This window comes from Pimephales promelas, chromosome 10, assembly GCF_988280905.1.
Source record: "Pimephales promelas chromosome 10, fPimPro1.hap1.1, whole genome shotgun sequence".
Taxonomy (NCBI): Eukaryota; Metazoa; Chordata; class Actinopteri; order Cypriniformes; family Leuciscidae; genus Pimephales; species Pimephales promelas.
Window position 1 is genome coordinate 2,851,510 of NC_142778.1, and position 22,907 is coordinate 2,874,416.

The 22,907-nt window shown below is 39.7% G+C and overlaps 1 protein-coding gene across 6 annotated transcripts in view; it reads left to right on the forward strand.

Annotated features, from left to right (window-relative positions):
• kirrel3b (kirre like nephrin family adhesion molecule 3b) overlaps positions 1-22,907 on the forward strand; it is a 216,534-nt gene that overhangs the window by 124,047 nt on the left and 69,580 nt on the right. For all 6 annotated transcript variants that reach the window (XM_039647441.2, XM_039647443.2, XM_089135277.1 and 3 more), the window contains exons 2-3: positions 5,094-5,243; positions 14,333-14,482. In XM_039647441.2, coding sequence (XP_039503375.1) covers positions 5,094-5,243; positions 14,333-14,482 — 300 coding nt within the window. The remainder of the gene's footprint in view (positions 1-5,093; positions 5,244-14,332; positions 14,483-22,907) is intronic.

Consider the following 22,907-nt stretch of genomic DNA (forward strand, 5'->3'; position numbering starts at 1 on the left):
CCTGGTTAAATGCCACTGTTATACACTTTCCAAGTTTGTCAAAATCCAACTGTCAGGTTTGATAAATCTAAATGAATCACTACCTAATATTTTTCCTCAACAAATGTTGAACATGTCCTAAAAATGTAATCAGTGAAAAGCAAAATACACTCTACAAGGACAAAATAACTTTTTTTAGATAGATTTCTGACAAATTTAGACTGAAACCCCCCACTAAATAGTCTTTTCAAGCTATTGCGTCATTTTCTAGCACTTACTTTACGTTTAAGAAAATAATGATATTCACACACTATTTCAACATTAAATAGTTTCATCACCATATTTTCATAAAAAATTGCCTAAGCCCCGTTGCCCCGGTACCAGGGAGGTCTGTTTTTAACAGGTTAATATAACATTATATATCCCAAATGTTTTACTGACCAAAGGGTTAATTAGCTATATGTGCTGAAATCACAGTGTGTCGCCCTTATTTGAGAAGACATACATGTACATGCAAAAACTATCATTTATAATTTATCACCCGTTCACTGAGCGAGCGTCTGACACATTTCACAAAAAAAAAGAAAAAAAAAAGTCTGGCTGGAGAAACTTCTACCATTGGAAGCAACATGACCTCCATTTATCACTTGAAGACAAGACCACGCATGGTACAACTCAGATGTCGCCTGGAAGGGCGAGGATGAAATCTGAATGGAGTGTCTGGATAAGAGCGACCTATTTTGTTTTTTTAACAAATTGCATCACTCAGAATTTGTTAACCTGATTGGTGTAGTTAAAATGAAAAGGGATCCAGGTCTAACACGCTATGGTCAATTTGAAGTGTGTGTGTACGCAGCTGGAGGGAGGAGAGCCCCTCAAGGCACTGCCTGCAGTCGTAACAGACCCCACTGACAGATCCGCCAGGATTCATGCCCGGAATATCAACACACACACATGCTACACCTCACTTCACCTCAAAAGTCTGCATCTTATCGGGATTATTCTCCTAATAAAGCATTTATAAAGTGGATTAACTCCCGCCCACTCCGGTACTTCGATTATTAGCATTAATCATTCATGATCAGCAAGAATGTTTTTTGTTCGATTGTCTTTCTCTTGCCCAGGTTTGCTTCAGAGGACTCATAGGGTGTTATAAAGCAGTATAATCTGTTTCCTCCACGTCACTCTCCTCCACGCACGGATGACTGTGCAGCTGGAAGCCTCGAACGACGTGAAGATGAGGGAGAAGAGGAAGGGTCTGCTCTGAGGACGGCGACATGAGCACCGAAGCGGAATACTGCCAGATGCGACCGATGCGTCGCTGAGCTCCAAACGCCCGTGAATTCCTCCACCAGAGTGGGTGAACTTAAGCCCCCTGGTTCAACCCACCCTATTCATCACCCATTTTTCTACATCCTCCTCTTCACTGACCTACATATGTTGTCCTGCCGCTTGAGGTGGTTTGGAGGAAATCAAACAGGCCGGTGTTTTGCTGTCCGAGTGGATGAACCAGTGCCTCAAACAGATCACTCGGAAGGATGTGTTAACCTCCCTGACCAGACTTTTCACTCCCATTAGTGACCACACTGATAGTTATGGTAGCAGACACCTTTTTTGTATTCCTTGAGATGCAGTTTTTCTGAAATTAAACAGAAGTGCATTTTGATATTTGTTAACATTTGCTTAATAAAAATACAAATGTCTGTTATTATCAGTTCATAAGTATTACGGTTTACAAAACTGAGGGCACAGATTGGAAATTTGGGGTATGGTTAATTAATCTGTGCGGGTTTTGTAAAACTGAGGGAAAAATGTATGAATCTGTGAGTAAGGTTTATAAACTGAGGGAGTACAGTATAGTAGGACTGTTCAACAGGGGGGGAAATACATTATGATTAAGGATGCACCATTATAATAATTGTGACCGACAAGTCATTTCCACGTTAAGGCCATTGCACACTGAGTCCGAAATTTTCGTATGCGTTTTTTTTTTTTTTTTTCGTATTCGTGATTCGGTGGCTCTGAATTGTCAAAACACCATTCAAACTCCATTCCAACTGCTTGCTAGAGATGCGAAAAACGCAGAAAATCGAACCTGATTCAGTTTTTTTTATGACGGACGAAAGTTTCGGAGACAGTGTGCAAGCGTGATTGACATAACGTAAGGTCGTATTTATTTTTTAACGTGCGGAAATTTCGGACGCGAATTGCGGACTCAGTGTGCAATGGCCTTTATTGAAAATTACGGATACAATGTCAATTTAGCTATTGTGACATTATAATGTACAGGATGAAAAATGGATATTCTTTTTGGGGTTTTGCAAAGACTAAATGCTATTAATCAACATTAAAAATTGTGATCACAATATCAAAGGCATTAATTGGCACTCTACCATATTGCCATCCACTTTGAATACCACCAAATATGACCATTAATGCAGTTCACACATTTAAGCTATTAAAAACCAAATCTGCTCCTTGCAAACAAGCATTGTTGGCATTGTTCGCTAACAATTAACTATGCATTTTCCTATTTTTATCCATCTAACCCCATAATGAACTCTCCGCTATAAATACTTTGGGTGTGGAAACCCCTTGTCTCTGTTTCACCAGTAGCAAATCATTATTTTCCACCTCTCTGGCAACCTTTCTTTCTAAAATTTTTACTCGCATGTGATTGTGTCTTAAAGATGGAGGTCAAGGGATTCATAAAAGCAATCTCTACATTTTTATTTTGTTATTGTTATTGTAAAAATAATTAGCGTTCATCATAATAATTTGAAATGTGTTGGAATCCAAGTCCAGAGAGGGTCAATCGTTTCCTAATCAAGCTAAATTGTGCGGTGGGTATTTGAGGGAAGTTAACAAGTCCACTGAGCGCAATAACCGCAGAGGGGTCAATCGGCTACTGCACAGAATGGACGATACGATAATACAATAATAATACGAATCTCGCAGTGGAAGAGACAGCAAAAAAGAAAGAAGAGCAATGAAGCATTCATCTATACTCAGTATTTCTTTAATGTGACAAGACAAGCGGAAACGTGATGTCTCTCAGCAGCCTGGAAGCGGATCTGCTGCGATTCACAGTTCCTATAGTCTCTGCAAAGCGTACCTGAGTAATCAACAGAGGACCTTCACAGCAAACACACACACATACAAATAAACCAGCTTACAGTACAGAATGAGAAACGCTGAAGTGTCCAGACAAGCTTGCTGGCCTTCAAAGATGAACAGCCCAATATATTTACAAGAATTCATAGCGCATCTTTGCAGTTGTTGATTTAATAATGGCTTGTTGGAGCAGCAGACGTTGGATTTCGCCAGGGAGAATTTGTATAAATCAATCTGTGGACTCGTGTTTAGCTTTTAACAAGCCATTCATCACATTTTACTGGAGGCAGGACATAGGTATGACTGATTTGTTTACTAATCCATGGAATTCACAGCGTTAAAGACATCCTGCTGGATTCTGGCAATTAATTATTTCCTCCCTGTGTGTTTAATTTAACATTCATCTAGAAAATGTCATGTTTTATAGGTATTAGCACATTTCTTACATACTCGCACACAGATGTGTCCCTAATTTGCATATAGACTCCAACTGTTTTCAAATAAAGGTAATTTGTTACAACAGAGTACGGACTGACCCTAACTCCAATAGCAATCTGCAAAATGACATATTTTCATATTCGTCTGAATCAGTCAGTCTCAACCGTGTATAATTAGCTGCATGTCCACTACACTCCGATCAGAAGTGTGCGCACACACGGCAGGTTCTTGTGTTCATTAACTGCTCGACAGAGCGGAAAAGAAAACGTTCTCAATTATTTTAAAAGATGAACTTTTTTATTTGACATGCAAAGGTAAAGCAAAAAATTAGAGAATAAAATAAAAATATCCATTGCAAAACTCTAACATTGACTCTTATTATAACAGATAACAGATCACTCTGTGGACTCGTGCATTTTCTGTAAAGCTGCTTTGAAACGATGTGTATTGTGAAAGGTGCTATTCAAATACATTTTGGATGGCAGCGAAGCTTGTTTTTTAAATGTATTGGATTGTTTGTTTTTGGCAATTATAATAATATTTTTTGTGAAAATTGTAACATAGTTACCATCAGATGGTTCCGACCAGTACTTTTTTTGTGAGGGATCAACATCCTCCAAAGTTTGTTTTTTCATATATTTTGCTTATTTCTTTTTAGTAAAATGTAACTTAAGTTAGAAACACACACACATACAATACATCAAGAAACAGAGGGTGGTATGTGTTCCACAGAAATGAGTATTGATTAAGAAGTGCACTGAGATGTAAAGTGGAATGAGAAATATGAGCCATCTTCTTCAATTGTAGATAGGCACACATCAGGGACAACTGCAGAGTTCAGCATGACTGCCAGTGCGACTCCCATTATTATCAGTACTGCCAGCAAGAAACTCGTCATCTCTCCACTGAGACAACTCATTGCAATATTGATAGCTGATGTCAACCATTGTATTTTTGAAAGTGCGTGTTTGTGACTGCACATGCAATATGTACCACTGGAGTTTGAAATACAAGACATTTGTCTTCTAACTAGATTCCCTTTGGAGACAGAAAAATCTTTGGGGCCAACTGCCAATGCTAACCAGTGAAACCTGGACCACCCGAGTGACAGGTGCTGGTATCTTTGTACCCACCGGTGGAAAAATACACGAATACGGCAGCTATTTTCCTTCTCTTACTGCATCTAGAATGCTTGTTCTTGTATCCGTGATCACCTTTAAGAGGCGTCTTGCATCTCACAGTGTTATTGCTGACAGCCTTCTCAGGCCACTCATCTCTAATGGAGTTCATTTGCTTCATGTACTTTTCTGTGTGTGAAAGATCCAATGTTGACAGGCTGAAAAGATTCCTTTAGTACACTTCAACATTGCGTGTTAATCACACTTGAGTACTTGAGAGTTATTCATTGCATACATTTTCAAATGAGGTCATGTAACATTAACCACTTCATAATGGATCTGATGTGTTTAAGCCACCTCCATATGAAAAAAGAGCTGCACAAGTAGAAGGCTGCAGTTAAAACATTAATGTTAAACTCACTCTTTCTGTTTGGTTTGTTTCAGGAGCGAATGCCGTGTTCTCACAGCAGCCTCAGGACTTGGTAGTTGTGGCTGGTCAGCCTGTGACGCTACCCTGCTCCATCCCGGGATACCATGGTGTCGTGCTGTGGATCAAAGATGGCCTCGCTTTGGGCATTGGAAGAGATCTTGCAGGTAATAAAGTCACAAACAGTTTAGACTTATTTAACAAACTCTACTGAAAATGCTACCTTTAATGAGGTTGAAGGAGATAACCTAAACACAGACGATATGCAGACACACTGGGATTTATTGAGGCACAGAACAGTAAAACAAAAAAAAACACAAAGGGGGCGAAACAAAACAGAAGGGCAGTACACCTAGACTAAGACAGGAAATAAACTAGGACTAGATACTGACTGATAATGACAAGATGAAGAGCACAAACTTACAATTATTAATACGAGATTCAGACAAAGTACTCACAGGACTCAGGCAAAGTATTCACAGGACTCAGACAAAGTACTCACAGGACTCAGACAAATACTCACAGGACTCAGACAAAGTACTCACAGGACTCAGACAAAGTACTCACAGGACTCAGACAAAGTACTCACAGGACTCAGATAAAGTACTCACAGGACTCAGACAAAGTACTCACAGGACTCAGACAAAGTACTCACAGGACTCAGACAAAGTACTCACTGGACTCAGGCAAAGTACTCACAGGACTCAGGCAAAGTAATCACAGGACTCAGACAAAGTACTCACAGGACTCAGACAAAGTACTCACAGGACTCAGACAAAGTACTCACAGGACTCAGGCAAAGTACTCACAGGACTCAGACAAAGTACACACAGGACTCAGACAAAGTACTCACAGGACTCAGGCAAAGTACTCACAGGACTCAGACAAAGTAATCACAGGACTCAGACAAAGTACTCACAGGACTCAGACAAAGTACTCACAGGACTCAGACAAAGTACTCACAGGACTCAGACAAAGTAATCACAGGACTCAGACAAAGTACTCACAGGACTCAGACAAAGTACACACAGGACTCAGGCAAAGTACTCACAGGACTCAGGCAAAGTACTCACAGGACTCAGGCAAAGTACTCACAGGACTCAGGCAAAGTACTCACAGGACTCAGGCACAGTACTCACAGGACTCAGGCAAAGTACTCACAGGACTCAGACAAAGTACTCACAGGACTCAGACAAAGTACTCACAGGACTCAGGCAAAGTACTCACAGGACTCAGGCAAAGTATTTACATTACTCAGACAAAGTACTCACAGGACTCAGACAAAGTACTCACAGGACTCAGACAAAGTACTCACGGTACTCAGACAAAGTACACACAGGACTCAGACAAAGAGTAACACGCAAAGGTTGACAATGTACCAACACAGGACAGCAAACACCAGGGGATTAAATAGGGAGAAACCAATGAGGGGAAAAAGGTGACACAGACTAGGTAATAATGACAAGACAGGGATAACAAGGCGGCAGGTATCTAATGAGACAACACAAGCACATGGCCCAAACAACACACAAAACATGGTGCTGCCATGATCCTGCCACAAGACTACGAAAATCAAGTACATGTTGGCAGAATCATGAAAGTTACCAGTTTATGTTATGATTTCGATGCTATTCTAACCATCCGGCTTCTTAAGTAGTTTTAAAATTATACAATATAAAATAAAGAGCATCATGGTAGATTTGCTTAACCATTCATCTTCACTTGTAAGACCTCGTTGATTAAATGATGTTTCATTAACAAAGTTCGGGAGGAGCACGTTCAGTTAATTAACACGAGTGGAGTGCACTCAGAAATCAATGATAAGAGGTATATATAGATTCAGCAATCTCACCTCACTCCATCGATAGTTTAGCAGCATCCCTCCACCGCCCCTTCTCCACACTTTCAGACCTAAACACTTACATAGGGAGTACTCTGGGTTCGGGCCAAACTCCGAGCTTGTAGCCTTCCCCTTGGACAGCACGGCAAATATGCATTTAATCTCATCTACTCTAATTACATGTAAGTGTGAACTTGTGAACTTAAACATCTTCGCAAAAAAAGACAATGCTGGTCATCTAGCTTTACAACTTTACAAGAAAGACTGCCCTGGCCTAGTCGAGCCTAACAAAAAAAGCTTAACCAGGTATATATACAACTTAGCTAGCCTCACCAGAAAGACCACACTGGTAGCTTAACAGAAAAGACCTCATTTTGTTTAGGTGACACATAACCTGAGAATGGGCCTGAACACCACTTTGATAACCACTTTACAGGAAAGCCTGTGCAAATCAAGTAACTTTACTAACTTCCCAGGTTTACATGAAACAATGCCAGTTGACAAGCTTCACCGTCCCCCCAAGATTCATGTTCTGATTGATCCTGGAACAACAAACTATGTTTGAAAATTTAACCATAACCATATCCCGAAATGATTCCTAAAATCAGACGGACATTATAGGTGAATTATACTGATGTAGAAGCACCTAATCATAGTTTTAAGCCTAAACCTGACAAAAACTGTACATTTACCCTTCAAATATGACTGGTTGATTGGAATATTGATCCACTTGGTAAAATCAGGTTCTGCTTGCTTAACCATCATTACAGGATAGATCATTCCAGTCGACCATCCAAACCTACTAAGCGTCATCTGCCACTGACACTAACCTGCATTAGTATGGACATTCATAACAGCCTTTTTATGGTCAAATAAGCTTGTTTTAAAATGCAAACAATTTACCCTAGTGCCAGAGCGAGAGGCAAACGTGTCCACAGCTCCAGCTAATTTTATTTTAATTTTACACTTCAACTAGCAGCCGGTCTTCATCTGCCTCTCAAATAACCAAATTGGTTTTAAACAAGGCTTTTGTAATTAAAGTTGACTTTGGTACACAAGTTTAAGCTAGAGGGTGTGATTGCTTTTTAAAAACTATCCAATTGGTGTCAGGCGCAGAAGGACAAGAGCAACTAAAATATAACCTCTTAAGTACTTTTAACTGTTAATAGCGTGTGAAGTGTGAGGCTCTTCTCGACTAGCAAAGTGCTGCTTGTTTGGTTAATTGCTTAAGCTAACAACCATTGGATTCTCATTCCTTCCACCTACAGACTTTGAACATCATGGACTTATTCAGGTTGATCAGAAACAGTTGGTCCCTCTTTATGACATTTACATTGGATTTCCTGGATTACAGTCCTTGTGTGGAAAGAGCAGGTGTAAGCATCACTTTGAAAAGTGTAGATTAACAAAGGCCTAGAGACTTGATTCCCTAAATTCGATGCGTCGCATAAAGGGGAATTCAACGTTTTACTCCATTTTTTTTTCTATCACAGCTCTGCCAAGCGTCCTGGGAAATTTCCAGTGCAAAGCATGACGTAAAGCCCAGTTGGCCTCTTTAAAAACAGTTGCTTGGCTGATCCTTACAATTAAATATGTATTCCGCTGGAGATCGCAGGTCTTTTTGCCTCTGACCTTTGGTGGCTGCTGCTCGGTGCCTTTTTGGCACTGATAGTGGCCTTTAATTAGACCCCAATAGGCAACTGAGCCCTGATAAATTCATTCCGCTACCGAGTTTGTCATTATCAGGCTCCTGGGAGATGGGTCCTGGCAGTGTAAACACTGGGAGAAGAGCTTTAAAAGTGGTCAAAGAGGAAGAGAGGGTGAATTGAAGCCGGGGTGGGGGTTGGGAGGTGAGAAGAGGTTCTGCGCTTGCGGGACTCGCGATTATGAGAAGAGAGACAGAGAGCGGCACTTAACGGCACATCAGCTGCAGTTTAACAGTCACGGCCGGGAGCCGAGGGCCGACCCAATCCGAGGCGAGCCGGCCCCATCTAGCTCTTTATGCGGATCAATGGAGGGCCAGCGCTCAGAGGGCCATGAAGAATTTCAATGAAGTCCTGCGCTCTCTCCGTCTCTCTTTTTTTATGGCATGTAATTTTTTTTCGAGTTGCCGAGAGCCCGTGCTTTAGACAAAAGAGCACTTTAAAAGCAAGCTTCGGGTACAAGGGCGGAGGTGCATTGCTTTGACATGAATGACACTTTACAGGATAAAACTGCACAGCTGCTCCTTTTATCAGTCTTGCCTGCGTCAACAAGTAACACTGCGTCCAATAAAGAAAATTGACACATCTACGACTACGTACTCCAAGCTAGCAGCTGCACACATAAAAAAAAGAGGCGACTACAACAGCTCAAAGCTCCACATTTCAATATCAGCCTACTCAGCTATTCATGGAAGAGGCTTCTCTCATTCAGTGCTGTTTCAGTTTGGGAGAACATTGATTAAAATGAGAAATCGCAAACAATATGTTTAATAAATCAGCAGACAAAAGAGGCTGATTCGTATCGGCCCCTACATTCTTCGTGGAGGTTCTTTTTCTCCTGCTTCTAATTAAAGACATCAGTTCAATACTGCCACAAACAAACAAATAAAAGTCATGAATATGCATTGTGTGGACTGCTGGTGTAAACGTGAATATCCATAACCAGACAGGGAGACCGCACAGGCATGCTTGGACATAAAGAGCACAGCCCAATTCCGATTTTGAGGCATTGTTTTATTTACACTCTTGACACATCAGTAATCCAAACAGTAGCTTCCGGATTTGTGCTGCTCACTTCAAAGAACATGTTTTGTGAGAGAGCAAAAAAGAAAAATCCATTGAAGGCAACACTCAAAGAGCAAAGTCAAATGTCCTTTTCTGCTAAGATTTTTACAACATAAACATTTCAGTAGCTGATACTAATCCAGTTTTGATGCCATGTCATACACAGCCCGTTTTCATCCCAAGGCGTCATATACTGAGGCTTTTGCCAATGCGTAGACAACCGACGCACATGGCACCCTTTAGCGTCAATATGAGACGCAGATATATATGGGGCAGAAGGCGCCTCCTAGTGGTCTAACCCTAACCCTACCCCAGACCTAAACCTACCCATAACCGAAGCGTGTTATGTTGACGCCAAAGGGTGCCATGTGTGTTGGATGTCTACGGATTCGCAAAAGCGTCAGTTTCTGATCATTAAACTATTCGTAAATAAATCTCAACAAAATAAATAAACACATAGAATTAAAATTAAAGTACTTAAATCAAATAAAATGGTCTCCACTACATGATAATCTAACCATACATATAAATACACATGTAAAGGTTTGAAAGCAGCGAATTGACTGCCAGAGATCACCAAGTCAGTACTGTTGAAACGTAAAAGGGGTGGTCTCATTAAATGTAGTTATTGGTTTATGTCAACAGTCCACAACTTTATGTCAACTAACTCTCATTCATTTCCAAGTACATGTAAACAGTATTAGTAGATTTTTAGGTTAGAATTCGGGGTTGACATGTTCTCTGTTGGGGAGCATCCAAATAACGTGATTGCAGATAGCAGATAGTCTACTTATACTCCAATGAATATGCTAGTTAGAAGACTATCAAAATAAAATGTTACCCTTTTCAAATCTAGAATCTAAAAACTCAAGTACCATTCCTGCTTTCAATAAAATATAACCATATTTTGGCTCCCAGAATCAAACCTAATGGAAGAAAAGAACAGTCATGTATGTAATTATCACATTCTCTCTCAATCATGTGCTCTGTTTGAGCCGACAGACAGATACACTCACGTGTTCCCTCGAACCATTAATCAGTGCGTCACGTCTCCATTCACCGCCCTTTCCCCCTTCCATCGATCCGACATAAAGACTAATCCTTTCCTTTCCTGATGGATTCATTAACTCTAATGGGGCTATTTTATATTGTTTTCTTTGGTTGACGTGGGTTGTCTTAGGGATTCATTGTGATCAATGACAGAATTATTTCATTCTTCTCTCATGCTCTGTTGTGCATTTCTTGGGTGAATCGTGCATGATGATATATTAATCTAAGAGGTGTCCAGATGAGAGATGAAATGTGTCTTTGATAGAATGCACAAATTTGGGTTCATAAACAACTGCATTTGTATGGGCCAAGCTCAGATAATGATACAGGTGGGTGGATTTAATCTCTAGATCACAGTTAATCATTGTTTGTTGTTTGACTGGCGTCAGCTTGCATAAAGACGAGCTAGGATGGCTCCTTCACTTTATTACGGGATCACTGTAGGAAGTAAATCCCTGCTGATTTCAAACTCGCACATTCAAAGCCTACTTGCTTTATTGAGGGTTTGTTTGTATGTGACTTTTAAGTATGCCCCACTCAGCAAACAAACAAACAAATAAATAGCACACTATATTGTATTATATGTGAAATACGACACACAGACATGTCATGCATACAGTATGGTCGGCATCCATCTTAGAAATAAGACCTCAAGATTTGCAGCTAGGCATTAAGTGGCAATAGATGTTGCCTGCAACAAACCCATCAATCTCTCATCAGGAATAAACACAGTATCGAACCAAGTCAATGGCCATTAAAATGACTCCGTGAGCTTCATTTGCTTTGACTGGCGGCCACCATAAACAGTGCTTGATTTGGCTACGTTCACATTACATGCCTTAAATTGTAACCTGACAGTTGCCAAAGGTTGACTTAATGGAGTTTTCAGTACGAGTCTGAAAGATTTCTCAGACTGCCACTGACAATTGTAAGATACAGTAAGAGTACAATTAACGTGGATAGGATAACTATTATTTCTGATTGCAGACTTTTGGCATTACAGTAGGGTCTTCTGGAGTAGACAAAGAGCATGAGAATCTTCATTTAATCTCTGTGGCATCTACAATAAACAACAGAGATATCAAAGATATAATTTGAGATATCTATTTCCAAGTTATTTACTCTCAAGCTGTGCAGAACGGATAAGCGAACACGCATTCTGCAATCTCAAACAGAAAACAAATTAGGTCAAAAATAGGTAAATAACTGGCCACTTTTATCACATAGTGTCAACATAGGCTGTTCCTTTTACCTGACAAATTTCGCCATCTTTTTGATAAGACCTTCCAATGTAGTCCCACCAGCTAATGTGGGCACAGTCTGTATTTGATGGCTTATTAAATGTTTGTTTTTTGGGTCATCCTGCCCATTTTGTGTCTCCCACTCTCTTAGAGAAATTAAAAGCTGTATGTGGGCAGATAAAACACATTGCACCATAATCGTCTGCTGCTCTCTCCTCAATAGGGGAAATGAGAGACACTTCATGGTCTATTAAAAGTGAATGGGATCCAATGAGGCAACAGGCAATAATTGGCATTTTCTGGCACAGTGATTTCAACAGGCAGGCTCAAGGACTTAAAAGCCATTAGTCCAGTCCAGTCCAGTTCATTTTTCACTCCTTTCTGCAGCAATATGTTAAAGCACATCCCTCTTTCAAGCCTCATTGCTGTAGATTACAGTGGTTGCTGCAGTAATAGCCCCATGGTAGAGTTTAGGAATAGGTTGGGCTTCGTACCACACAGCACTCGAGAAGATATAGGTGATATCGGGATGCCCTTTCGAATTGACAATGGGTGATACAAGTGGAGTCAGTTATATAAACCCTATCAACCACAAAAAAACACATGCTGTTTTTAATCCTTTCAGTTTGAAACGTATGCTTTTCAGAGCCAACATATGCTTTTTTTTTTGCCGTTGAGTGCCCCGAGAGCATGAGGGTGCATGACGATTATGTCACAGAAAATTCTCTGGAGCGAACATGAATCATATCGATGGATGCTGTAAAAATCAATATTCTGCCACAGGTCATTCACTGGCAAAGATTCAAATGGCTGCTCTGTGGAGACTGGAAGCAGGAACTTAAAGCGAGATCACTTCTGAAGGTGTAAATTTAGCCACATAAAAAGCAATATTGAATTAAATTGAGGGGAAAATGCACAGCGCTCGGCTCTGTGGAGAAATACGCTGAGATCAGCTTCTGATGCTATTAAATCCGTATCACCCATCAGCCATCAATTACTGTCCCGACTTAGAAAGAGACAGCAATGACAGCACTTTTTAGGAGTCTCATTGGAAATTGCAGATCTCTCATAATTAGAAGTATTTGCCTCCCGAGAGACATTAAAGACATTCTCACGGAGAGCTTGTGAAATGTACCGTAAAGTATGACACAATCAAACGTCTCCTCCCCAATTTACATTTCCTATAGTGACAAAGCAAGCTTTTGCGTTCGCTCCTCATGCAAATTCCCAGGAAATAGTCTGCTGATGGGTTTTAAAGGCCCTCGGATCTGCTCGCTGTTGTAAAACAGTCAGTTTTCCTTGAAATACATCCTGCTGAATGTATTATTAAACCGCAAATCACCGTTCCTCTGCATCAGTTGAACACATCTCAATCTTCTTGGCTCTGTGTGCTGCTTGCTAAGTACTACACCTACAGCAGCAGCTGAACATATTATAGCAAAACCAGCAGATTGCCTCACCTCAATCAACCATCATCTCACCTCAGTCATCACTTCAACCAGCACAAAGTCTCACTCCGACCGGCACAAAATCACACCCCTACCTTCAGAAAGTCTCACCCCAACCATTAGAGAGACTCACACATCTGCTCATCTTTCCTTTATTTTAGAAAGGTCACAGATGTGCTGATACTTGTCTCACATTGGGTGTTTTTATTGTCCTGAGGGAAACAAGTCATCATTATTTTCACTTTGCACTTGAACGTAAGAAATAAGCTACGAGAAATTTCATTGTTTTTCACATGTACAGACGAAATCTCCCGTATCTGTAAATAATATACAATAAATTCAACTGATGTCCTTTGATATCGCAGTGGTTGCTAACAAACAGCCACTCTTGCATCAGCCTTTAACACTTACTCCCTGTGGCATTCGAGGATTACCTTACACTGTCACGAAAAACTCTTTAATTTAGGCGCTCGGTTAGTGCGACTCTGAAACTGACAAGCTACAATTTCCCTGGTTTGATCTACCTAGAAATGTTTAAAAGCACACACAATTTACTTATTTTTTTATTTATTTTTTTATTATTATTTTTATCAGAACAAGGTACATTGACAGTATTCAGTGACATAACACTATTACAGGTTTTGCTTTTTTTAAAATTTCTACCCACCCATTCCCATCCCCGTCATAACTAAACCTAAAAAATATGCCCCCCCCCCCCCAAAAAAAAAATAAATAAAAAAAATAAATAAATAAAATTAAATTAAATTAAATAAATAAATAAATAAATAAATAAATAAATAAAATAATAATAATAATAATAATAATAATAATAAAAAATCCACAATTTATTTTTAAAGCAGTCACTGCTGGACTTGGGGGTATTAACCAGTCAACTTCCCTGTTTTCCAGGTTATCCTCGCTATGCTGTGGTTGGGGATCATGGAACTGGAGAGCACCACCTGCGAATCCAGAGGGTGGAGCTGATGGATGATGCTGTGTTTGAGTGCCAGGCCATCCAGGCCGCCATGAGGTCCCGTCCTGCTCGACTTACTGTCCTAGGTTAGTCACAACTGAGGGTAAAACTATTTGCATGCACTCTCAGGAAAAAATAAAAAAAGGTAGTGACACTGGGGCTGTACCTTTTCAAAAGGTACACTTTTTTTTACCTAAAGGGTGCATATTGGTACTGCAATTGTACACTCTACAAATACTGGGTTGTTTTAACCCAAATTTGGGTCAAATATGGACAAACCCAAAGGTTGGGTTAAAAATGTCATTAAAAAATATAACCCAATGGCTGGGTTTGTCCACAACCCAGAGTGTACCTTTTGAGTGTATTTTTATCAAAAGCTTATTTGCAACCTCAAATGTCCCTTTTTAACATTCAATTACATTTTCTAATTTACTTTGTTTCTAATTATCCTCAAATTAAATCAAAACATGCACATAGACTGATTACAGTGATCTCAAACTATTATGAGATCAGCGAAAAATAATGTACAGTATTAAAAATAGATTTTTCACTGACCAAACTCCCCTGCAGAACCATAAGTTCTCACTTTTAATTTCCTCCTGTAAATCCCACCGTCTTCATTATTAAACCAGAGAGGTCATTGAATCTTAATTAAGTTTTATTGGGTTATTATTCAGAGTTGCTGTTTCTGCGATATTGGGCAGCAACAGTGCTATCTGTGCTGAGGTAATCAACCACCTGGTAGGTTTGTCTGCTCTAAAAAAAAAAAAGACCACCTACACCCACCAAGTTATAGCTCTTGCTCCCGCACCAGAGGGCAAAACTGTGGGTTACTGAGAAAGCACTGAGTGTGGTCAAGATTGGTGAAGTGGTGCCGGAATGCGATTTGCTTTATTGATCTCCACTAATGAAAAGTTAAAATAATGACCTGCATGGGAGGATGTAGTGAGGGAAATTAGAGGAAGAAAGAAGACAAATTATGTGGTCTGTGGTTTCTCTCTGCTGCTCCCCTCTATAAATGATTTATCTGCACTTACCATAGACAAAATAGTCACCTAAATCCCACTACTACGAGTATCACAACCGCCTTATGACCGGAACATCATTTACCATTGTCAACTTGCAAATATGTTTGATTGGTGAATTGACTGGAGGAAATGCTTTGAAAGTGATGATGTACAGGCTGTTATGTTTATCATGATTCCCTCCTGCTGTGGTCATTATTAATTGGGACTTAATTAGTGCTGCTTTAGAACGGCCTCAACGGGCACTGATAAGGCTAATTATCCCACACGAACTCAAAAAAACCAAGAACCTCAAGTTCATCTCAGTCTAGTTTAATTTCCTGTCAAGTTGGTCACTAGGGGGATAGTGGCTTTGTGATAATTGTGGCTATTCAACGCTTAATTTCCTGGTCCTAGAAAAGCACTGAATCATTGTAGGGTTGCACTTTATTTGTACAGTACATTGCACTTGCATTGTACTTACAATGTACCTACCCACAAACGTACTGAGAAGTGTAAGGTATCTACATGGGTTAAGGGGTTTAGGGGTTATCCGTTAGTACCGGTCATTACTACAATAAGTACATAATATGTTCATGCGAAAAAGGGCTATAAATTAAAGTGCTAGTATGAAAACATACTTTAACCTCTGGAACACAAATTATCCTCCCCAATAAAAAGGACCAAACAAACTAGGCTGGAAAAAACTAATTATTTACTTCCAAGACTTTATATGTCAGTCAAAAGAATATATTTGAACAAAATGTAGACGGTAATGCCTATAATGTTGCTTAGTCTCTGTCTCTGTGTGTAGCACCTGAGACTTTGCATATCCTCCTGACGGACTCAAATGTTAATTATGAGAGGCTGAAAATAATAAGAAAATTAAAAAAAACTTGACTAACTAACCAGTAGCTCTGCACACAGAGGAAAAAAAAACAAGGTGACCAGATCTTCTAACCTGTGCTTGTAATATATGCAAGCTCTGTAGCAGAGTGATCTCTTAGCTGTCTTTACCATGTCAAGAAGCCTGGTCTGAGCCGTAGTGATGACAGGAATGGGAGTGTGACTCCCGCTCTTCCCAGTATTTCTTACCTGACAGCTGAAGTGGTCCCTCAACCCCTCGCTTCATGACTCAGCCTTCCCGACTGAAGGCTGAGTTTAGGGCAGGTGTACTCTCGGCAGACTTCTACATAGCCTGGATCAGCCAATCCCGCTGGAGGCTTTGATATCTGATCAAGCGTTTGAAAGTGGAGAAAACTGAATCCCAACTGTGAATTATCCTGAATACAAAATTTCTGAACCACTTACGGTTGCTTGCTTGAAAAACTTGGGAAAAGCTTAAGGGAAAAAAAAAACAAAAAAATTCCTTCATCAAAGAAAAACATGTATCATCACATCCGCCATGACGCGAGGTGGTCAAATCTGCTCACTATAGCCAGACTCCTGAATTTTGAACATTACCTTTGCAGAACTCTGGGATTTAGTGAGTTAACCTCAAGAGGTCACTTTTCTACCTTGCCCAGTGGGCTAATTATATACTCTCTAAAATATCACCATCATTTTCTTCTTACGTGTCCACTCACTATTAATCTCAGGCCATGAGAAAATGGAGGGACAGAGATCAGCAACTATCAAAAGGTTACTCACCGCCACCATACTCTTGAAGATTTTGAATCTCAATTTTCCTCTTTCTAATGGTTCTCATTGCACTAGTATGTAAAGTGATAGCATAAGTTATCTCACAAGTTGCCCATTAGAAAATATTTGCTTTTCAACAGATTAAATACTTGGAAGATGCAAGGGCTAAATCTACCCCCCTCATTTATCCTTCCCTTTTGCAAAAACAAAAAAATAATAATAATAATTATGAGTTCACAACTACTGGAAGATCAAGTGTCCTTGCGGGAGAAATAAATAGGTGAAGGCACTTGGAATGTGTATTCCTTCGCATTTGGAAGTCTCAAAGTCTTAGCCTATCATTTGATAAACAGCTTCAAGGCGTGGAGATTATTAACTTTTAATTGCAAATTACAAGATGCAAGATGTTTTCAAAACGTCCTGCTTATAGTCTTATGAGATAAACAAATGTCATCAATTCCAATCCAGATTTCATTTCCACAAGTGCAATGCCCTGAACACCACCAAACTTCATTTAATCTCTTTTTTTTTCACTTTTAATTGACTTAATATGAATCAAATGTAAACAAACATGCCAAACCTAGATGTACAATTGCTCACCCCTTAGAGCCACACACAATTCTTATAACCTTTGAGTTGGAAATTTTTAAACCTGAATCGGAAGTGAAATAAAATAAGAAAGAAATCAACAACAATAAAGTCCCGTCAGTTGCTGGCAAACATTCAGAGCTTTCCAAATCCCATAAACCCAGTCTGTGTTTACTAAAAGATGATTCTTACTAAATCAAATATTAGAGAGAAAATTAATTAAATAGCTGGTTTATGTACCATTGTGTTTCAACTATTGCACTTGTAAGTGTGCACAACATTGAAGCAGATGTTATTTAAACAGACTATTAGCTTTGCTGGCAATTCCCCCCTGCTGGGCTTTGACCTAAGACACATCTGCAAACACGCTCCTGTAACCTGAATGACAGACGAGACTGTACAGATGTTCCGTTACTTACAAACTTCTGTGGTGTTATTCACTTTGAAATGTTTTGAGCTGTGAGCAGCATCTAGGCTTGTTTACCCTAGATATATTAAGCTGCATGCAAATTGCAATTTACTGTACACATAATTCTGTGACAGAAAATGTTTTTCAACAAAATGGAACCATGAACACAAACAGTAAAAGTTTTTTATTATACATAATCAACACATTCTCATCCTAGCGCATCATCTAAATCCAACGCACATGGCACTCTTTACACACGCTTCGGTTATGGGTAGGTTTAGGTCTGGGGTAGGGTTAGGGTTAGACCACTAGGAGGCGACTTCTGGCCCATATATATCTGCGTCTCATATTAACGCTAAAGGGTGCCATGTGCGTCGGATGTCGCATTGTTCACTTTCTAGTGTTGCTGGTAGACCGAACAAGTAGTCACTAGCGTTGTAGGAACCCCAATAGCCGAATCCTAAGTGCACCATATGATGGTATTTTTTTTTTTAGCCAGAGTCTTTTTCCTGCTTCATTGTCATCTCCATCCTTCCTAAACACATCACTAGCTTCCAACCGCCCCCGATTCAAAATCTGACCCCTCCATGTACCAGGTACCCAACCGTATCTCAAAACTTCTTCTCTTTTCCAACCTACTGCATAGTCAGAGGCCATGACAATGCTCTCAGAAAACAAAATGAGTCTGCTTGTAGTGGTCACGCCAAAACCCAGCCCACGCTCACCCAGCACCTCTATTTCCTGCACACTTTGATGCTTATTCGAAGGTATATCTTATTTTCTTTCCATCACCTTTGGTTTCCCAACCTCTGACTCCACTCTGCAATAACACCGGCAATCTGGCCGGGCATCACTCATGCATCGAGCCGTTGAAACCGTACCCGTAAAGACTCTGCCAAATGGAGAGGAGTAAAAGAAATGGGGAGAGCTAAAGAATATGGATCAGCGAATGTTTGCCATTGAATCCTGCCTCCCGCAAAGCAACACATTAGTGACAGCGGCGTGAAGGGAGCTTTGATTTGGGCCAGTGAGCCACGTATGTCACTTGTCTCCATTCCTGGCATGTTTTCGATTACACTTCCACTTCTTCCTTGTTTCGTTGCCGATCTATCACAGCCCGCAGCAGCCATGTGAGCAGGTGACTGGAGCCGTTGCTGAAACAGACGGGCCTCATTGTTGTGCCAGACACGTCAGTGGAGGCAAAACACCACCTAACCCATTCGGTTCCCAACAGATTGCTTTCCCCCGTCCTGGAAGCTGGATTACAGGCCATATCACCTCACTCTTCCACAATCTTGTTTTTGATGTCAATAACTCAACCTGCGAAGCCACTGCTCCTATAGAGGCCCACTGTAAATGAAGTGAAATTTCCTCCCCTGCAATTACTATTGCATCAAACCCACTCTGGAGAATAAAAGAGATCGCTCTCTTGCTCTCTCACATGTCCTTCCTTTTAGCTCCTGGAACTGAAACATCACCCATCCAGTTGATTTAAAAAGCTTGTCGCTGACATCCAAGGTCCCCAGTTGATTGAGCCAATGTTTCAGTCCATTTGGTTAATTGCAAATCCATTTGCCTGCATGTTATTTATTGTTTTCCTCAGACACATGCTACAAGTTAAGAGTCACCTTGAACCAGGTCTTGTCTCTGGCTACAGATCATTTATTGTTTAATAATGTTTTTTTTGGAAATATGCTGGTCTCTTTAAGTTGAAAAATTCAACCGATAAATCAGTGCACATTAAAGGGATAGTTTGCCATGTCCCAAAATTATCTTTCTTCCGTGCAGCGCACAATGACAGTAAATCAAGGCACAAACACTGCTAGCTTCAAAAATGTCAAAAAGCAAAATAAAACATTGTGATTTCTAGAAGATTTCTCAAGCCATATGATAGCTTTGTGTGATGGAAAGACCAACATTTTGGTCATTGTTTGCTTGAAAATCTCTTCCGATGTAACACAATGCATATGTGTTCGTTTCTCATATAAAGCCACCATATGGCTTCTAGAACATTTGTCGTATATACTATTATAAATTTAGTTCTATGCTGCTTTTTTGACTTCAGTCGCCTAGGAAAATCTAAGATTATTTGTGCTTCAAGGAAAGAAATGATGGTGATTAAATGACTGAATTTAACTGTAAAAGCAACTGAGAGATCACTAACAGGCAATATATCAGGACATGCGGGACAGAAAGACAGAATTATGGATTAAGCCAAGCCCAGCCAAGTGGAGGGTTGAAGAATTGCAGCCCACTGGCCAGTAATTAAAAAGCAGCGATCAATCCGCGCTGCTGACCGACTCATGAGAAATCTATTGAGTGACTTCGGTAAAGCGCTAATTTGAAGCCATTAGAGGATGCAGAGTTTGCAAACAGGCCAGTAATGATGATGGCTTGCATGGCTACAGGGTTGCCCTTTGTACAGCTGTCAGACTAAGAGTGTCTGGGAGAGTTGAAATTAGAAAGGGAATGTCTGACAAAAAACCCCGGCGTCACAGCTCGAAATAACAGCTCCTTCATTTAATGACCAGTGCCGTCAGTAGAGACAGGCCTATGGCAGAGCAACAGTGAAGGGCTCTGGGATGCTGAGGTCTGCAAAAGAGAAATGCAGAACCTGATTTCAGCAAGAGCTACATGTTCCTGAATCAACATCTTTGTTGACCCTGGAAGAACATTCCAACCAATCAATCAAATTTAAGGAACATATTTAGAGTTTATATCAAATTTAGGCTTAAAACCAGGTGCTTCTACATCAGTTATTCACCCATCCTTTCTATCTGATATTAGGGATTACTTACAGTATGGGTAGGTTACTTACTTACGGTTAGGACCAGAGGTTTAAAGTCCAGGTTCAGAAAGTAAAAGTCCCTCTCAGTATTTGCTAATTAGCACAGTTTTCAGCCGGAAGATAATTAGAGAAATTTTATTTCTCTAATTATCCAGAGTTTTAAAGTCCAGGACCAGAGTTTTAAAGTCCATGTTCAGAAAGTAAAAGTCCTTCTCAGTATTTGCTAATTAGCACAGTTTTCAGTCGGAAGATAATTAGAGAAATTGTATAAAGACAGTCCACTTTGTGTATACAGGCAGAAGCCATCTTGGAAAACAGTCTCGACAAGTCGAACCTGACTTGGCACGTCGTTCGTGGTTCGACTTGTCGAGACTGTTTTTCATAGATGGCTGCTGCCTGTATACACAAAGTGGACTGTCTTTATAAAGTATCTTCTTATTAATCGGTCTGTACACTTACACAGTTCTCAATGCTTCGTTTTGCACGTAGGGACCCTCATTATGTTACTGTGTTAGTGTGGGGTTATTTTGAGACTTGTAACAATTTCTTTTTACTTATTATATGCCCCCATATACTAGTGTTATAATCTAAACAGTTTTCAGAGATAAAACTCTGTACATTCGATTATCATGAAAAAAAATCGTTTTTCGAGAACGGTTGACTAAGGACCAATGTGTTATTAGACCACAGGATTATTTTGCGCCGGAGTTCTCCTTTAATTCGGCAAAATTGTCTTTTCTTGATTCCCAAAGATGTCTTTTAGGAAATGATTTTTTTTTTGTCTCCATATGAGGAGTGAGATGAAAACCTTTCTTTTAGTAATTGTGCAAGATTATATTCATGGCCAAATCTACCAGAAAAATAGTACTAAGATGTTCTTTATCACTTTTTTCTGCTAAAAGCAGTCAAGTGGAGCTGAGATTTCGCTGATATGATATGAAAAGTGTTTCTCCATCTTTGACCTGCTCTGCTATGATCAGTCACACTCAGAAAGTTACTAATAAAAAAATCACTTAATCTAAATACCCTTAAACACATTAAATTACATATTTCTAGCAAGGACATCTAACTCAGAAATATAATTTTCTATATTTTTTTTTCAGGCACATATAAAATGGATCCGCATGGATCCACAATAACCATCTCTCGCAGGTTGAGATACAGTCAAGACTGCCTGTAAAAAGCCTGTAGTGGAGCAATCATGTGCCTTTTTATCGATACTTGGAAAAATGAGACCTCCAACTGGCAAACAAGAAAAAGATTTTCATTAAAATAAAGATGTCTGTAGATCTGAAGTTTGCAAAATTTCATTTGATTTTCATTATGACCAGATTCTCACCTTGGGATTATCGAAAAGCTGCCAAATACTACTTTCATCGAAAATGAAGTAAAGTTTAAAGAAAAGACAATCTCTGTTGTCAGTCCTCATTCTATTATTTTTCTTTTTAGATTTGGGGGAGGAAGTAAGGAGGATGAAGATGGTTTAAGGGTCATTCTACATAATAGGTTAAATAGTTGGAAACGTCTTCCACAAATTTTTGTATGTATGAAACAGCCCGATCTCATGAAAGTTCGTGTCTATGGCACGAATGTCATTTCTCGTGGCATTTATACGCCAAAAACAGTTTTTGCGTGTATTTGGCACGCGATTTTCGCGTACATATGATACGCACTTTTTTGCGTATAATACGCACGAACTCCCCACCCCCCTCCCCCCTAAACCTAACCCAGGGTTTTTTAGTGCGTACCATATACACGAAAAAAACACTTTTGGCGTATAAATGCCACGAGAAATGACACTCGTGGTATAGATACGCATCTTCATGAGACTGTGTTGGTATGAAAATGGTATAATATGCAAGGCACATTTCTAGTAATTGTGCAGATTATTATCATATCGTATTTTGAAATATTTTTCCTCTTCACAAATTTGTCACTACCGAAACACAATACTAAATAATTTAATATTGAACAACTAATATTTTGTTTCCATCTAACTTGTAAATATATGTTTGGCTATTTGAAAAAAAAATAAAAAATAAAAATCACAGGTTTATAAGATTTGGCATAAAGTTTATAAT